Source organism: Lithobates pipiens, unplaced genomic scaffold, assembly GCF_037356315.1.
Source record: "Lithobates pipiens isolate NorthernLeopardFrog02 unplaced genomic scaffold, aLitPip1_a1.2 Scaffold_19, whole genome shotgun sequence".
In the NCBI taxonomy this organism is placed as follows: Eukaryota; Metazoa; Chordata; class Amphibia; order Anura; family Ranidae; genus Lithobates; species Lithobates pipiens.
In genome coordinates this window covers 147001657-147016343 of record NW_027507764.1, presented here as the reverse complement: position 1 = coordinate 147016343, position 14687 = coordinate 147001657, and the positions used below count along the sequence as shown (strand labels likewise).

General features: G+C 43.5%; 1 protein-coding gene across 2 annotated transcripts in view; it reads left to right on the top strand.

Annotated features, from left to right (window-relative positions):
* LOC143998220 (forkhead activin signal transducer 3-like) overlaps positions 1–12770 on the top strand; it is a 42308-nt gene extending 29538 nt beyond the window's left edge. Inside the window, exon 3 of one of the 2 annotated variants that reach the window (XM_077493924.1) lies at positions 11847–12770. In XM_077493924.1, coding sequence (XP_077350050.1) covers positions 11847–12566 — 720 coding nt within the window. In that variant the 3' untranslated portion in view covers positions 12567–12770. Of the gene's footprint in view, positions 1–9589; positions 9709–11846 lie in introns of those variants that run through there. The other variant, XM_077493925.1, reaches the window with a different exon arrangement.
* Positions 12771–14687: the final 1917 nt, after the last annotated feature.

The window sequence follows — 14687 nt, the reverse complement described above, 5'->3', positions numbered from 1 at the left end:
ACGCTTTTGTTTGATGCAGCTGCACTTCAGCACATATTCATCAATGTCTTTTTGCATAAATGGCCAGTAAAATCGTTCACGTGTTAGGTGGGTTAACTTGTCGGTACCAATGTGACCCATGTCATCATGAATATTTCTTAAGACCAATGGTTTTAACTTTTCTGGTAGAACTAGGTGTTTTCAGGTTCAAGAGTGTCAGTAGAGGATTCCTTCATCAACGCTGAGTTTATTCCATTCATGTAGCAAACGTCTTGTTTTGCTGGTCATACTCTCCTTTTCTTTGTGGTTTGGAATCCAGTCGTTCTCCTTAAGCCAGACCACTTCTCTAATGTTGGTATCATCTTGTTGTAATGCTCTGACATTCTCCTGAGTCATTGGGCAGATTGTCTGTCTGCCCTTTCAGCAATTCTTCGGCCACATCACTTTCTGAGTGAAGAGTCAATGAAGCCACCCATAGTGCCTCTTCAACAGCTTTGCTCCCTTGCCACATAGCTGACACAACCTCAGATGGTACAAGCTCTGTGTACTCGGATTCTTCGTGAGTGCCACCGGAAATCGTGACAGTGTATCTGCGTCTGCATTCTGTTTACCTGGCCTGTACTTGATATCGAAGTGGAAATCGGCCAACTCTCCAACCCAGCGATGACCCACAGCATTCAGTCTGGCAGTACTCAATACATATGTCAATGGGTTGTTGTCTGTGTAAACGGTGAATGTTGGAGCGTAGTACAAGTAATCTCTGAATTTGTCAGACTGCCCACTTTAGAGCTAAAAACAAGTTTACCAGAGTGAAGATGGTAATTGCGCTCTGCTGGAGTCAATGTTCTGGAGGCAAACCCAATAACAGTTTTTCCCCTTGTCGTTGGTACAGTACAGCACCTAGGCCTTCATTGGAAGCATCAGTGTGTAAGATGAAGGGTAAGTCAAAATCGGGGTATGCTGGTATTGGTGGATTGGTTGGCATGTCCACCAGTCTGGATACTACAGCTTGATGTTTGGATGTCCATTGAATCGGTGTTTTAGATGGCACTTGTGCTTTGTTCCCTTTTTTTTTTTTTTTTTTTTTTTTGTAGATTCCCTCTGATTGTGTTTGGGGATTGATGTAGCAGATTCTTAATGTTCTGCAAAAGTTCATACAGTGGTTTAGCAAGTCGAGAGATATCTTGAATGGAGGACCTGTAGTAGCTCAGGAATCATAACAAAGATCTGACTCCTCCCACGGTTTTTGGTTCTTTCCTTTTCAAATGTAATATTGCTTCAAGATCTTAGGTCAATTTTTATGCCTTCTTTTGACACCATTCGTCCAAGGTATTGAATCTGTCGTTTAAAGAGTTCACACTTCTTCGGTCTAAGTTTGATAACATTTGTCTCTGATGCCCTCTAATACATTCTCCATGCATCTCTGAAAAGGTGCTGGGGCATTCGTAAATCGAATACGGTTCCACTCCAGGAGTCCCCAGGGGGTGCTGAAAGCTGTCAGATGTCTGGAGTCTTCATGCACAAAGCCTTGATGATACGCACTACCCTGGTCCAGGATTGAGAACCACGTAAAGCTTCCTAAGCTATCCTACAGATCTTGTATTCTTGGTAGTGGATGTCTATCTGGGATAGTCTTTCGGTTTAACTCCCTAAAGTCAACATAGTTGTAGGCTACTGTCCTTCTTTCGAACACAAACGACTGGTGATGAGTATGCCGAAGATTATTTTGTTACCCAACCTCAGTCAAGAAGGTTTTGGATATATTCTTTCACTTCTTTGTATAGGGGAGTTTCGGTATCGAATTGTAGTGATTCTGGACAGTTTCATCTTTCAGATTTATCCTCTGCTCGAGATGAGGGAGATGCATCCCTAACCTGAAACGAAGACATCTGATTCATCATAACATTTGTCTCGCTATCTCCTGTTCTTCTGAGAGATCTTCCAAATTGACAGGTGGGTGCCACTTAACAGATTTGTTAGTGGGTAGCTGATTTCCAGTGTCCACTTGATTCAACTGGTTTACATGAAACGCCCTTTTTCTTCTGGTCAATTCCCTTTCCGTTGTCTTTGTTTGGAGACAATGGTAGAATTTCAGCTTCTGGAGAAATGGTACCCAATACTGTTCTGGGTGGAAGGTAGATGTCATGTTGAGCACGGTTCAGTATAGGTATCTTCACCAGTTTAGAGAACCCATTTGGCACATCTACCACTGAAAGAAATAGTTCAAGTCCTTCCTCAACTGGATATTCGTGAAGTGGTTCAAATGGCATGATTCCTCCTTTTGGCCACGCTCTAATTCTGCATTTGACTTCACAGAGCTCGCTTCCTTTAATCTGGAGTCCCTCCTTCCCCACTTTGACCATACAACTATCGAATATTTCTCCTGGGTCAGTTGCTTGACTGACAGGATTGACAATGTTATTCGCTATACTCTGTCTTAATTTCATAGCTTCACTCAGCAAGATAGTCAGGTTTTGGGTGCTGTTTGGTCGGTCACGGCTTTCTCTGATCAATTCTTCACTAACATTAAACCCAAGAATTGGATTGTCATTACAGCAGTCACTCGCCAGCATTGGCACATAAATGGCTGAGTTTCCATGTCCACTACTTTCGAATTCCAGGCAGACTTCAATCCATCCGATGAATGGAATGATGGAACCATTTGCAGCTGTAATGGATAAGTTGTCATCACAAAGTAAATATTGTATGTGCCTAATGGAGACTCCTGGTAGAAACTTTTCTAACCATGCCTTCCCGACAATGCTGACCTGAGCTCCTGTGTCCATCATGTCAACCGGAACACCATTCATCTGATATGACAGTAGGCATTTTCCTCCAATTGTGCTACGTGTTTGGAGAATCCATTCTCTTTTGGGAGTGTTCTAGTTGACTGGTGGGTGAATACCCTGTTTACCTTAGCATGGGACAGATCATTTGAGGTGGTCACTGGTTGTCCCTTTCCCAGTGACCGTCTGTCGTTTCCCGACTGCCTTCTTTTCTTCACGCAATCAACCGCTCAGTGTCCTGTCAAACCACAATAGAAACAATGATGGCAGTTCTGACTCTCGTTTAATGCAATCATCACACTTGGGGTTGCAGTGAGTTGTATCTGGAACTTGAACATTGGTTAGTGGCTTAGTCATTTGGTTTCCAACAATGGGAGTTTGCTTCATCTTTTCCAGTTCTTTGTGAGAGCAGAGACCTGTGTTCCATTAATGCAGTGTGATTTGCTCTAGCATCTCCCTCAACTTTTCTTCCCCCCCCCCCCCCCCCCCCCCAAGGTCTTTTACTATTCCCTGGTTTCTGTGATGAATGAACAGTAATAGATTTATGTTCAGGTGCACCGTTTAAGCATCTCTGCCTTTGTTTCCTCATCAACTGATCTGGTGACCTGCTCTGATAGTCATCCGTTACTGTCAAATCAGACATGTAAGGCTTGATATCTCGTCTAACATTTTTCTCATTTAGTCCCTGATAGTGTATGAAGGAATATGCCTTGCACCAGTTTTTTGTCATAGTTAAGCTCTCGCCTATCGTGATGTAGACAGAACTTTTTGTTTTAACCCCACTAGCCTGTAAACAAATTGTTGTGCATTTCTTTTTCTTTCTTGCTGGGTAGCATTGCTAAGGTTCTGAAATAACTCATTACCACTTTGTTCTCTCAAATGTGACTTCAAAAGCCTTTTCAATTCAGTAACAGTAAGATCGTCTTTGTCAGTCAACATATCTTTAAAATGACCAGCTTTGATTATTAACACTGTGCGTATAATTTCAGATTCAGGGAATTTTTCTGTTAGACCCTGGTCAATTTGCACACGCTACTGTAACTCATGTCCCAACCATGATCTAAAATTACACCATCCAGTTTGAATTCTCTACATGGCAATAAAGCAACAACATCAGTTAATCTCACCACCTCCGATACCTGTTCAGTCCTTGCAGTCCCACAAATTTTTTATTTTTTTTGCAGCGGTTGCAATGTCCACAGTTGGTGTACTTTCCTTGTTGAGTTTTAGTTCATTGATCTTGTCTTGGATGATTAGGTAGGACATACCTTGATCTTCCAACTTTTCTAGCTGATCACTTCTCAAGTAGTCTACAATAAATTCAATGAGTTCCTTTTCATTGGTACTAGTCACTGATGGAACGTCCAAGTCTTTCATCTTCCAGCATAATAGCGAGGCTATGCAGCTGTTCTTCATTAAGCAGATGAATTTGTTTCCGGATATCCCACATCAGCGCACGACGCGGAGACTCCATCTCTGTTGCAATCTGAAGACTTGCACTCACAAGGCAGGCGACACTTGCGACTCTCCTTGTAGCTCTGTAGCAGGCTCGTGCTTGTCTCGCGCTTCCCTCTCACTGGTAACACAATGAATCCCGGCACACAAGCCCCCAAAATGTTACCGGTCTCAATGTGAAATGAGAGCCGATGAGAAGGTGATCAGCTTGGCGTGGACTGCAAAGAATCACACAAACTGCATGATATGACCACTGAATTTATGGCTGGAAGTTTTATTTTTACATAATACATCTTTTACATTTTTATAGTCGCATGTTTATAACCATTAACAATATATAATACCGAATTTTAACTAAGTATTTTAAAACTTAGTTATAACAATGAACATTACTATATTTTATATATTCAGTGTTATAGATGATTATCTTTATCTCTCTGGTACACTTTAAGTGTGCAATAATCATACTGGCAATGCATTGCTTTAATGCAAATATCTTGGTAGTATACTTTTTTAACCACTAGATGGTGCACATTGCATGTCTGTATGACGCAATGCATAAGCTTTACATACGATGGTGTTTTGTTTTTGTTTTTTTTTTGTTTTTTCTCCATTTTAATAGCAGAAAACATGTGCTTTATAATCTATGCAATTTTCCATAAATCAGGTTTAAATATACCTATTTAGAATGGTTTAGTGCTTATAATGGACATTTGTTCTGACTAATGCAGTTTTTTTCATGTTCTTATGCCCGTTTCACTTTCTCACACATGCTGTTTTAAACTTCTAATTACAGCAACACTATATCATAAAATTTGCTGAGACTTTTTCTGCATCTGCTCAAGATGTTTAGGAATCTTTCTATCACAGGTTAATACAGATTAGGAACAATTTAGAGTACATACCTGCAAAGAATCACACAAACAGCATGAGATATGACCACTGACTTTATGGCTGGAAGTAGTTTCATTTCCAGTCACATGGTGTGTGGCCTTATATAGACTGTGTACTTTCTCTGCCATCTACTGGTTAATAGAATAGAAGGAAGATATTTAGAAAAAAAAAAATGTACTTTGCTTTGGGGTGTCCGTTTTTTGTGACCATATAAACCCGTCTGTCACACATGCACAGATGTCTATTGAAATTTCCTCCCGAGGCCACCAAAATAGTACAGGAACTACTTTTCAAAGTCGGCGTTGCACAAATTTGGACGGTGCTGTTGCTGACATGCCAAATTGGCACAATGTGGACATGGTTCTTGATGAGGCGGTGTAACTGGTGCAATGGCTTGGCATGAACCCTGCCTGACCTCTGCTGAGGCTGTTATGTTGTGTCAGGAAGCTGAGGATAATTTTTCTCCCTTTGCCTTTTCAGGACATTAACTCTGAGTGTAGCTCCACCTCTTCACAGGAAATTGTGACAATGCCCATTTAAATTCAGCTGCTTTCACCATGCCATCAGTTTTAGTTTCCTCCGTCATGTTGGAAATACTGCTGGGGAACCAGATGGGCAGTACCTGTCTTCAGTTTTGTTCACAGCCCAGCTCGCACCCCCCCCCCCGCACAAGAGTGGGGGTTGCTCTGGTGCCCATTCTTCGCCGGCTCACAGGAGTAAGGGTCTGCTGGTGGTTCTCTGCCCCAGGTGCTCGGGTGGGTGCCGCAGGTGTGCTCAGAGCATCCATGCTAAGGCTCGGCATGTGGGTGCCAAGTCCCAGATGGCAGGAGATGTCATTTACGGGGGTGGAGACTTCTGGTGGAGTGTAGCAGCACGTTGTTCTGGCTGCTAGAAAGCAGGAGGAAAGGGTGGGTCATCTGTCTGGGACTTCCTTCTGTTCCTGAGAAAAGAACACTGGAGGAGCCTCATTTTAAGGAGCACATAGGCGGCTGCTGCAGCGCTTGTGATGGGAGGAGACAGTCGCTCACGTTCTCAGTCAGGCCCTGGTAGGAGAGATGCAGAGGGCTTTTTATTTATTTATTTTTTTCGTCTGGTGTAATTTAAGAGCCTGCAGCTGTCCGCTATGGTGACATGTCCATTTGCAGCTCAGCATTGAGGGAGACTCTGTGGTATTTTGGGGAGTCTGCTTTGGGCAATTTATTTATTTATTTATTTTTTTCCCCCTCTGTTCCAGTAGTATCTCACCCTAATAAAGGGTATGGGGTTTTTCTGTCTTATAGAAAGCCACCACCAAGAACTACATGAAGAAAATGCCATTCATGCAAAAACCATTAAGGGACTCGTCATGGGCCAAACCACATTGCAAATCTTGCATTGCAAGTCTAAGAGTCCACACGAGTGCAAGATTTTTTTTATTTTATTTTTTTTATTTTATTTTTTTTATTTAGTGAGAAAGGAATTGGAGACCCTAGGGACAGTGCGTTCCCTTATGAAGAAATAAAGCCAGATTTCCAGCAAGGAACAGAGTTCCCAGTCCAGTCTTCCTCCTACCAGTTGAATGTGAGTCGGAGGAGAGTATTCCATCCTCAACTGCCTCTGATGAGATGAGAACATCTAGATACAAACTAACGATAGAACAGGTGGATGTCTATCTAAAACCGGTCTATACCACTTTGGAAATTCAAGAAGAAAAGCCCAGCTATCATTACATGACAATATGTATCAGGGGCTAGAGGAGTGTAGACAGATTTTTTTTTTTTTTTTTTCCCCCCCCCATAAAGTTCTGACTGAGACAAGAAGGAATGAAATGATCCAGAGAAACATGAAATGCTGGCTGGAACAGCTTAAAGGCACCTCCTAGGAAAGATTTTCTAGAGTCCTTCCTTACCCTTAACAGCGTTCAAATACATGGCAGACGCTATGGCAGCATCCATCAGTATGTCAGCCTTGTTAACTCAGCCAGGAGCTCTCTTTGGCTTAAAACCTGGTCAGGGGACTCCGTGAAGGTTAAGTTGTGTGGAATTCCCTTTACGGGAGAGCTGATGTTTGGGTCAGAATTGGAGACCGTCCTTGATAAAACGGAGAAGAGTGGTGCAGCAAAGGAATAATTTTCATCCTTTTCAGCAAGCCCAAAAAGATCACACCCAGAAAAGACCCTGAAACCCTCAAAGGGGAGAGGCAGAGGAGGGGGTGCTCTTCAGACCTCCTGAGCAAACCTCAAAGCAATGATCACTTTCTCCCAGTAGGTGGGAGGTTGAGGAAATGGCAAACAAAGCCAGTTTGTTCTGAATCTAATCAGTCAAGGCTATGGGTTGGAAGTTTCACACTCTCAAGCAGTTTATCCATTATCAACCTCCTGAGGGATCAGGAGAAAGCCCTGGCTATGATGTCTCTCCTGAGAGAACTGATGCAACAGGGTATTTCTTAAGTCCCGAAGGACCAGGAAGAGGGGTTTTTAATATATAAATATACTTACCTTTTTTTGGGTCAAGAAACCATCAGGGAAATTTCATCTGGTCCAGAATCTTCATGCTCGGCGTCTGCGGTCAGATTCTTTTCCAGGGGCTCCTGGTGTGTCCAATTCAGTAGAAGTTCAAAATGAGAACACAGGCAAAAAGATCACTTTGGTGGAAAGACCAGAGTAACACGTAAAAAGGAACTCCCCTGGACTTTTCCGGTAACTTTACAGATTTAGGAGATTAGCAACAGATGCAATTGCGCGGGGAGCACACCTTGAGGAACAGACAACACAGGGCATATGGTCCATGCCAGAGATAAGAGTCCTCCAAATTGGAGGGAGTTGAAGGCTATCCACCTAAGCCTCCTATTCTTCCAGCAGGCTCTAAGGAAACAGCACGTCCAGGTATTATTAGACAACATCGGACTTGTCAGTCCTGCTTAAGCCATCCAGCCCAGATCTCTGCCTGTGCCTTGGCCCCATCTCCAGAGACACTCTACTGCAGGGATCCTCAAACTACAGCCCTCCAGCTGTTGCAGAACTACGCATCCCATGAGGCATTGTAAAACTGACATTCACAGACACGACTAGGCATCATGGGAGTTGTAGTTTCTGAACAACTGGAGGGCCATAGTTTGAAGACCCATGCTCTGCTGTGTTCCTGTTAGACTTGCTTGGCTGACATTCCTTATGGCTCAAGATCCTGCTTGCTGTTCTACGCTCATGTCTGGCTCCCTGACTCAAGCACTCGGAGTGGACATGTTGGCTCACAAATGGGACTTCCCCCCCCCAATTTAAGTTAATACGAAGATCTGATCCGAATTGCTCCTTATTGGCCAAAGAGACCCTGTTTCTCAAACCTAATGAATCTCTCAGCAAAACCTCTCTGGAGATTACCAATCCGGGAGGACCTTCTGGGTTGAGGTCAGATTCTTCATCCACATCCAGTGTACCTCAGTCTAACTGCCTGGTTTCTGAGGAAGAAATTCTATGAAAAAGGGGACTATCGGGGGAAAAAATTGTCAATACCCTTATGTAGGGAAGGTCACCAGGGCTATTTTCGTCAAAGTCGAAGTGTTACAATTACTGCTGTTCCAGCAAGAACTTTGAAATAGTGCTAACTGATATTTTTATTTATTTTTTTTTTTTTTTGGGCTATGGCTAAAATTAGGCCCAGGCCTCTTAACTTTTTCCCAAGTGGGATTTATCTTTGGTTCTTCGGGGACTCACTAAGTCACTGTTCGAGCCACTAGAAGAGACATCTTTAAGATTCCTGATCCTAAAGACAATGCTTGCAATATCTGCACGTAGAATTGGCGAATTACAGGCATTATCAATTTAGCCTTTTGAGGTGTCTGCTGGACAGGATAGTGCTGAGGATAGATGCAGCCTTCCTACCTAAGATGCCTTCGGTTTTTTCACCGCACACAGGAGATCATACTCCCTACTTTGTGCCAAGCCTTCGGGGGCTGGAAGAAGACTTCCCTACTCTAGATGTTAGCAGGTGCCTCCTAAAGTATTTGGAAGTAATGAAGAATCTTAGAAGTTTTTTTTTTTTATCCTAATGGCATTTAAAGTCACAAAGGGGATAAAGCTTCCAAAAGTACCCTAGGAAGGTGGCTAAAATAAGCATGCCTTTCCTTTTTAAGCTTAAAACCTCCAGTGGGAATATTGCCTCATTCTACATGGGCAGTGGGCCAGGGCATCAACAGAGCAGATAAGCAAGGTTGCCACATGGTTCAGTTTTTCAACCTTCATAAAGCATTACAGGTTGGATCTACTGTCAGCCTTAGACCAGTCCTTTTTGGCAGGAAGGTTTTACAAGCAGTGGTCCCACCCTGAAGTAAGTTCTCGGTTCTCTCCAAGGTGCTGTCCTGACAGGGGAAGGGAGAAAACCTTAGACTTACTGGTGACTGTATTTCTTAGAGCCTTTTTTGGACAGCAGCCTACTTCCCTCCCTAGGTTATGTATGGTTTATAATCGCTGGGCTCCGTAACTGTCTGCTTATATCTTCCAGCATATCGGAGGAATTCTCGGCAACAACTGATGGCACTGCGCAAGCAGATGAATTTAAAGGGACATTGTCACGCAGTGTTTCCTGTGAAGAGGTGGAGCTATGCTCTCCAAGGTGCTGTCCTGAAAGACTGTCACCGGTAAATCTAACTAGGGTTTTTTTTTTTTTCAGGCTACTGTTGAATTGTTTTCCCAGTGTGCTATTGACATCCCTCTGTAGTTGGCTGGATCATACTGATCTCCACTCTCATGGATGGGTGCTATGATGCCTTGGTTCCTTGCTTTAGGGTAGTAACCAGGTTGAACCAGTCAGGGCGCCAGGCGAATGGATTCCAACGAGGGCACTATATCTATACATCTATATCTTCAAAAAAAGGGTGGGCTTGGGACGCAGAGCACTGCACCCAGAGCCCACCCGGTTGTGACTTATTGTCTGCATACTGGGTTTAGTTTTCTGCAGTGCAAAAGCCTGGTGTGCTGAAGTAGGAGTAGATTGTTCTGAGAGGTAGTGTACTGCTCAGTGTGTTCTAAAGCTTTGATCTCTCCTCTCTTGCGTGCAGCTTCTGCCTCTGCTTTTCTTAGATGCAGATTCTGCGGCTTCTAATTCCACATCGTTCTTGGGGGTGGCGTGTGTGCGCGTGCGTCTGTCTGTCCCTCTGTTCTTGGCTGCATAAAAGATGGGAGGAGAAACTGCTGTACGCTGATTTGTGCAAGGGGTGTCAGGACAAGACTGATTATTGGAGGGGAGCAAATGGAGTTTTCAGCATAGGTAGAGAACTGATCACACTGTGCTCTCATGCCTAGTGTGGTCGGTTTTTTGATAGAAAAGCAGAGACTGGCAGGAACACAAACATGTATTTCACAGAAAGGAAGCAATACAAAGAAAACCGGACTACATGTTACAGCAGGTACAGATCAGGAATATGAAAGTTGGGTTTGCATATTCTTTGAACAAACTGAAGATAGACGTTGGCTACCATGCACAACTGCACCAGATTTTGCACTTCTAGTTTTCGTAACTACCCCAGTGAATCTATCCAAATGGTATCCTGCAGATCCTAGAAAGCCGTAATACAAAATTTGTGCAAAAAACAGAGGAACAGGTCAAATCGGTGTCTCTCATTCTTCACATGTACTGTATTCTTCTGGAGCTAAAGTATTGCTACACATACCATTTTCTTTGGATTTACCTTCAATGATGTAGTACAATTGGAAAGTGTTTAGGTTTGACCTCCATATTATTTTGGTAAATCTAAAGGGAAAAATTTATATGTAGCCAACTTCAGACTGAAGAAGGATGTGACTAACTACATGAACACGCCCTAGCTACAGGGTGAGGTAGCAACAAAATTATTTCAAGGTAAACACACAATGCATGTGTAATGAGTTGGAATCTATTTTACCCAAACATAAATATGATATTTAGAAGTCCTCCCTCCTAAAGTAGGGGCGGTGTCTCCAGCACTGCTGAGTGGCACAGTGGGGGGGTCTGGTGTCCCTGGGTGATGTTGGGGAGTGATTGGAGTATCAGGTGTTGGACATTGTCCCAGGCTGACACACCCAGTATGACTGTCAATGTCTTCAAAGAAACCTCTTCATGCCAAAAACTCAAAACCGAGCCAGAGAACTATTGTATCCACCGTCTCCATTCTGTGTAGTTATCTATTTTGAATGTCTGTTTCATGATTCTATTGCTTCCTTATATTCTTCCAGATTACCATGCCAGGGTATTGCCCCCTCCATCACGGGGCATTGCCACCCCTCTAGTACAGTTTTGGGCCCCTTCCTTTCAGCACAGGATATTGTCTCCTCCCTAGTGCATGGCATTGCCCTTCCACAATTGCCTACCACCCACTATTCCATCAGAATCTGCATCACCAGAAGAATCACAGGAGGGGAGAAAGGAGACGGATTGTATGTGGTTTTTATTTTTGTGGGTTTTTTTTTATTTATTTTTTATTAAAGTCCAACTAAAACGTTAGTGAGTGTGCACACACAATAGGGAGCACAACCATTGTCCGCTCTATAAAAACAAAGGAGAAAGTTGTGGCTAGAGTTCTATATTGAAACCATTTTTTATTGGTAGCAGACTTTTAACACTTGCTCATTTTTCCACATTGTAACCAATCAAAATAAAAGGCAGATTCAGCAAAATTATTTCTCTATAAATGGGTCGCAAGGATTTGTCACACTGACTAGTAATAGATTTGTGTGAATTTGCTGTGTCGGCCTTTGTCTACAATGCCTTTCCCTCTTTGCAGGTCCCGAAAGATCCACTGAAGCCGCAGGCTAAAGGCAACTACTGGACAGTGGATTTAAGCCGAATTCCAGAAGAAGCCATGACACTGAAGACTGCAGCAATCGGCCAACATGATGACTACCCTAATGACTTGACTCCTTATATCCTACATGGGAAGCCCTACAGCCCTTTAGCTTTTCATCACCCTAATTCAACAGAAAATATCCTAAATGTACAGTCGTACAGCCCTTTGGATTCTCATCACCCTCATTCAACCGAAAATACTGAGTTCACAGCAGAAGCTGAGGACCTGTCCCTAGTACCATCCCAGCCCCCATGTATAGATCCGGCCACGTCCTTCCCAATGATCTTATGGAATCTTCCAACATCATACTCAAAATGTATGGCCCCTAATGTGGTGGCCCCTCCCAGCATCCACCCTCTCCTGATTTACTCCAACTTCCCCACACTCTCTATGTATAATTGCATGCCTTCCCCATCCTCAAGCTCCACCTATGCAGAGCAGAGGGATGTCTACTCTACCAGTCTGACACCTCAAATGCCTCCCTTGCCAAGACCCTCTGAAGCCAGGTACTCCTCATCAGATTTTCCTCCAAATAACATGGTCTTTGACATTCCCACATATCCCCCACACGGGGGCTACATGCCACCTCAAAATGTTTATGGACAGAATTTATCTCAAGGGGAAGTTTACTCTGGATACAGACCCAATGGTTACTGACTGGTCAGACATTGAGACAAGGCTGTTCACTTTTGTCCCAAGGACTAGCTGCACTTGAAGCCTTACCCCATGATGTTGGTACCCAACACCAGAGGTGGCACCAAACATGGCACACAGTCCAAAGGCACTGGACCACATGTCTATCGCAATCATTTTATATCTTTGTAATTCTGTATTCACTTCAAATAAATTCAGTTTTTTTTTTTTCTTTACTAAAGTTTGGTGTCGGTGTTGTAATTTTCCACATGGGTATCAAGATAAGAATGAGTAAAGAAAATATATTGAATGTATCGTTCTTAGAGGTTCTGCCCACACAAGTGACCTTCTGTATTTGGCAAATTCTGGTGAGGTAATCGCCTGACGGTGACCTACATGTCCCAGCTCTACACACCTGCTGTCACCATTAGGAGAAGTTTCAAACATCCCACCATCCCTGCACCATTTTTTATTTTATTATGGAGAATGTAACAAAAGATGGGCAGGGAAACCCAAAACTCCCAAATAGGAACAAAATTGGGATTTATGGTCATCATTGTGGGCATATCGAAGAAACATATGATATCAGGGGATGACATTGCCTTTATTGCAACTAAAATATCACTTTTGGGTGGACAGAACCTTTTTAAAATAAACCTGTAGCCAAGTGAGCTGTCTATCCAACAGTGGAAAATCACAATTGGTTATCAGCTTGTGTTTTTTAGTGGGCACTAAAAGTTATTTTCAGTAGTTCAGGGTGGTTTGTGTGTGTGTGTGTGTGTGTGTGTTTGTTTTTTTTTTTTTTTTTTTTTCTCCCCTCATAACTGACTTCTAGCACCCCTATTGGTTGGTTGCTCTTCAGTGGACTTTTCTCCAGTTCCAGCACCTCCCTCCTTCCTGATTGGTGACTAGAACAAATCCCTGCTTTCAAATGTAGGTGCCCCAATGTGCACTTTTTTTTTTTCTTTGTCTCTAAACAAGGACTTTTTGGTCTTGCTACATTTCCTTAAGTTGTCCTGAGGGGTGCTATACAGGTGCAAAGGAGTGGAACCCCTATTAAAAGGGACCAGGTCTTTGAAGGTTTAACTACACTGCCTGCTGTGATGGGGGAAGTCTGGATCTGTTTGCTGCAGCGAGGAACAGGCAAGAGAAAAGCTTAGGAACGGCAAAGTCCACCTATGCTTTTTTCTTTCAGATCAACATTGTAATGCCTTCAAGTCTCCCCTAGAGGGAGTTGTAATACACACTCTTTCAATCTGTGCTACAAACCGCATGTGGCCTACCAGATGGAGAAGGTTCCTTTAGCCCCCCCCCCCCTCCAATTGGGGAAATTGAGAGGCTGGCACAGGTACTGTGAAGGTACAATAAAAAAACATCCTGTAAGCCGTGGATAGTGTGAAATTTCTCAGAAAACAGCACACTTTAGCCTCAGACTGCTAAGAAACCCCTAATCTCCCACTCCCCCACCCCAATTGAGGGGTGTGGATCTGCTTTCTTTAAAAAAAAAAAAAAAAAATTGTTTTACTCATAGAAATGCCGCATGGCAGCTGCAGCCTTCTCTCCTCCCTGGTCTGTGTCTCAGACCTTTAGCATGCTCCGCACGAGCTGTTCTTTACCATGTAAGAGGAGTGGGGTGAGTTGAGAAAAGGGCCGTGGCTAAAGTGTATGCACCATGTGCGGACTTGGTGTCCTGTGAAGAACACGGTGCACAGGCAGTCAGGTTATCACCTGAGGGGGGAGTCCATGAGATAAAAAAAAATACTTCATAACACCATCTTGGACACTGTGTACATTATAGGGCTCCATTCATACCAACCTCCAGAGCACTGTGTACATTACAGGCCTCCTCTCAGAGCACTGTGTAGCCCCCCAGTCTGCACAATCCCCCCCCCCCCCCCAAGTCTGCGCAGGGAGAAAAACAAAATGAGAAGGGAAACAAGCAAAGAGGTCTGGTGAGAGGAGAGCTGTTCATGGAGAGGATGGCTCACTCGCCAAGCATGAGTCTTTGGAACTGATTGGTGGTGCAACTACTTTTCACACTTCAGGTCCTGTATACGTGACTGAAGATGCATCTTCTTCCTGCCTTGCAAGGCTTAGAAGGAAGATTTAGCAGCTTTAATCGCATCCTCCATTCAGGGGGATAGG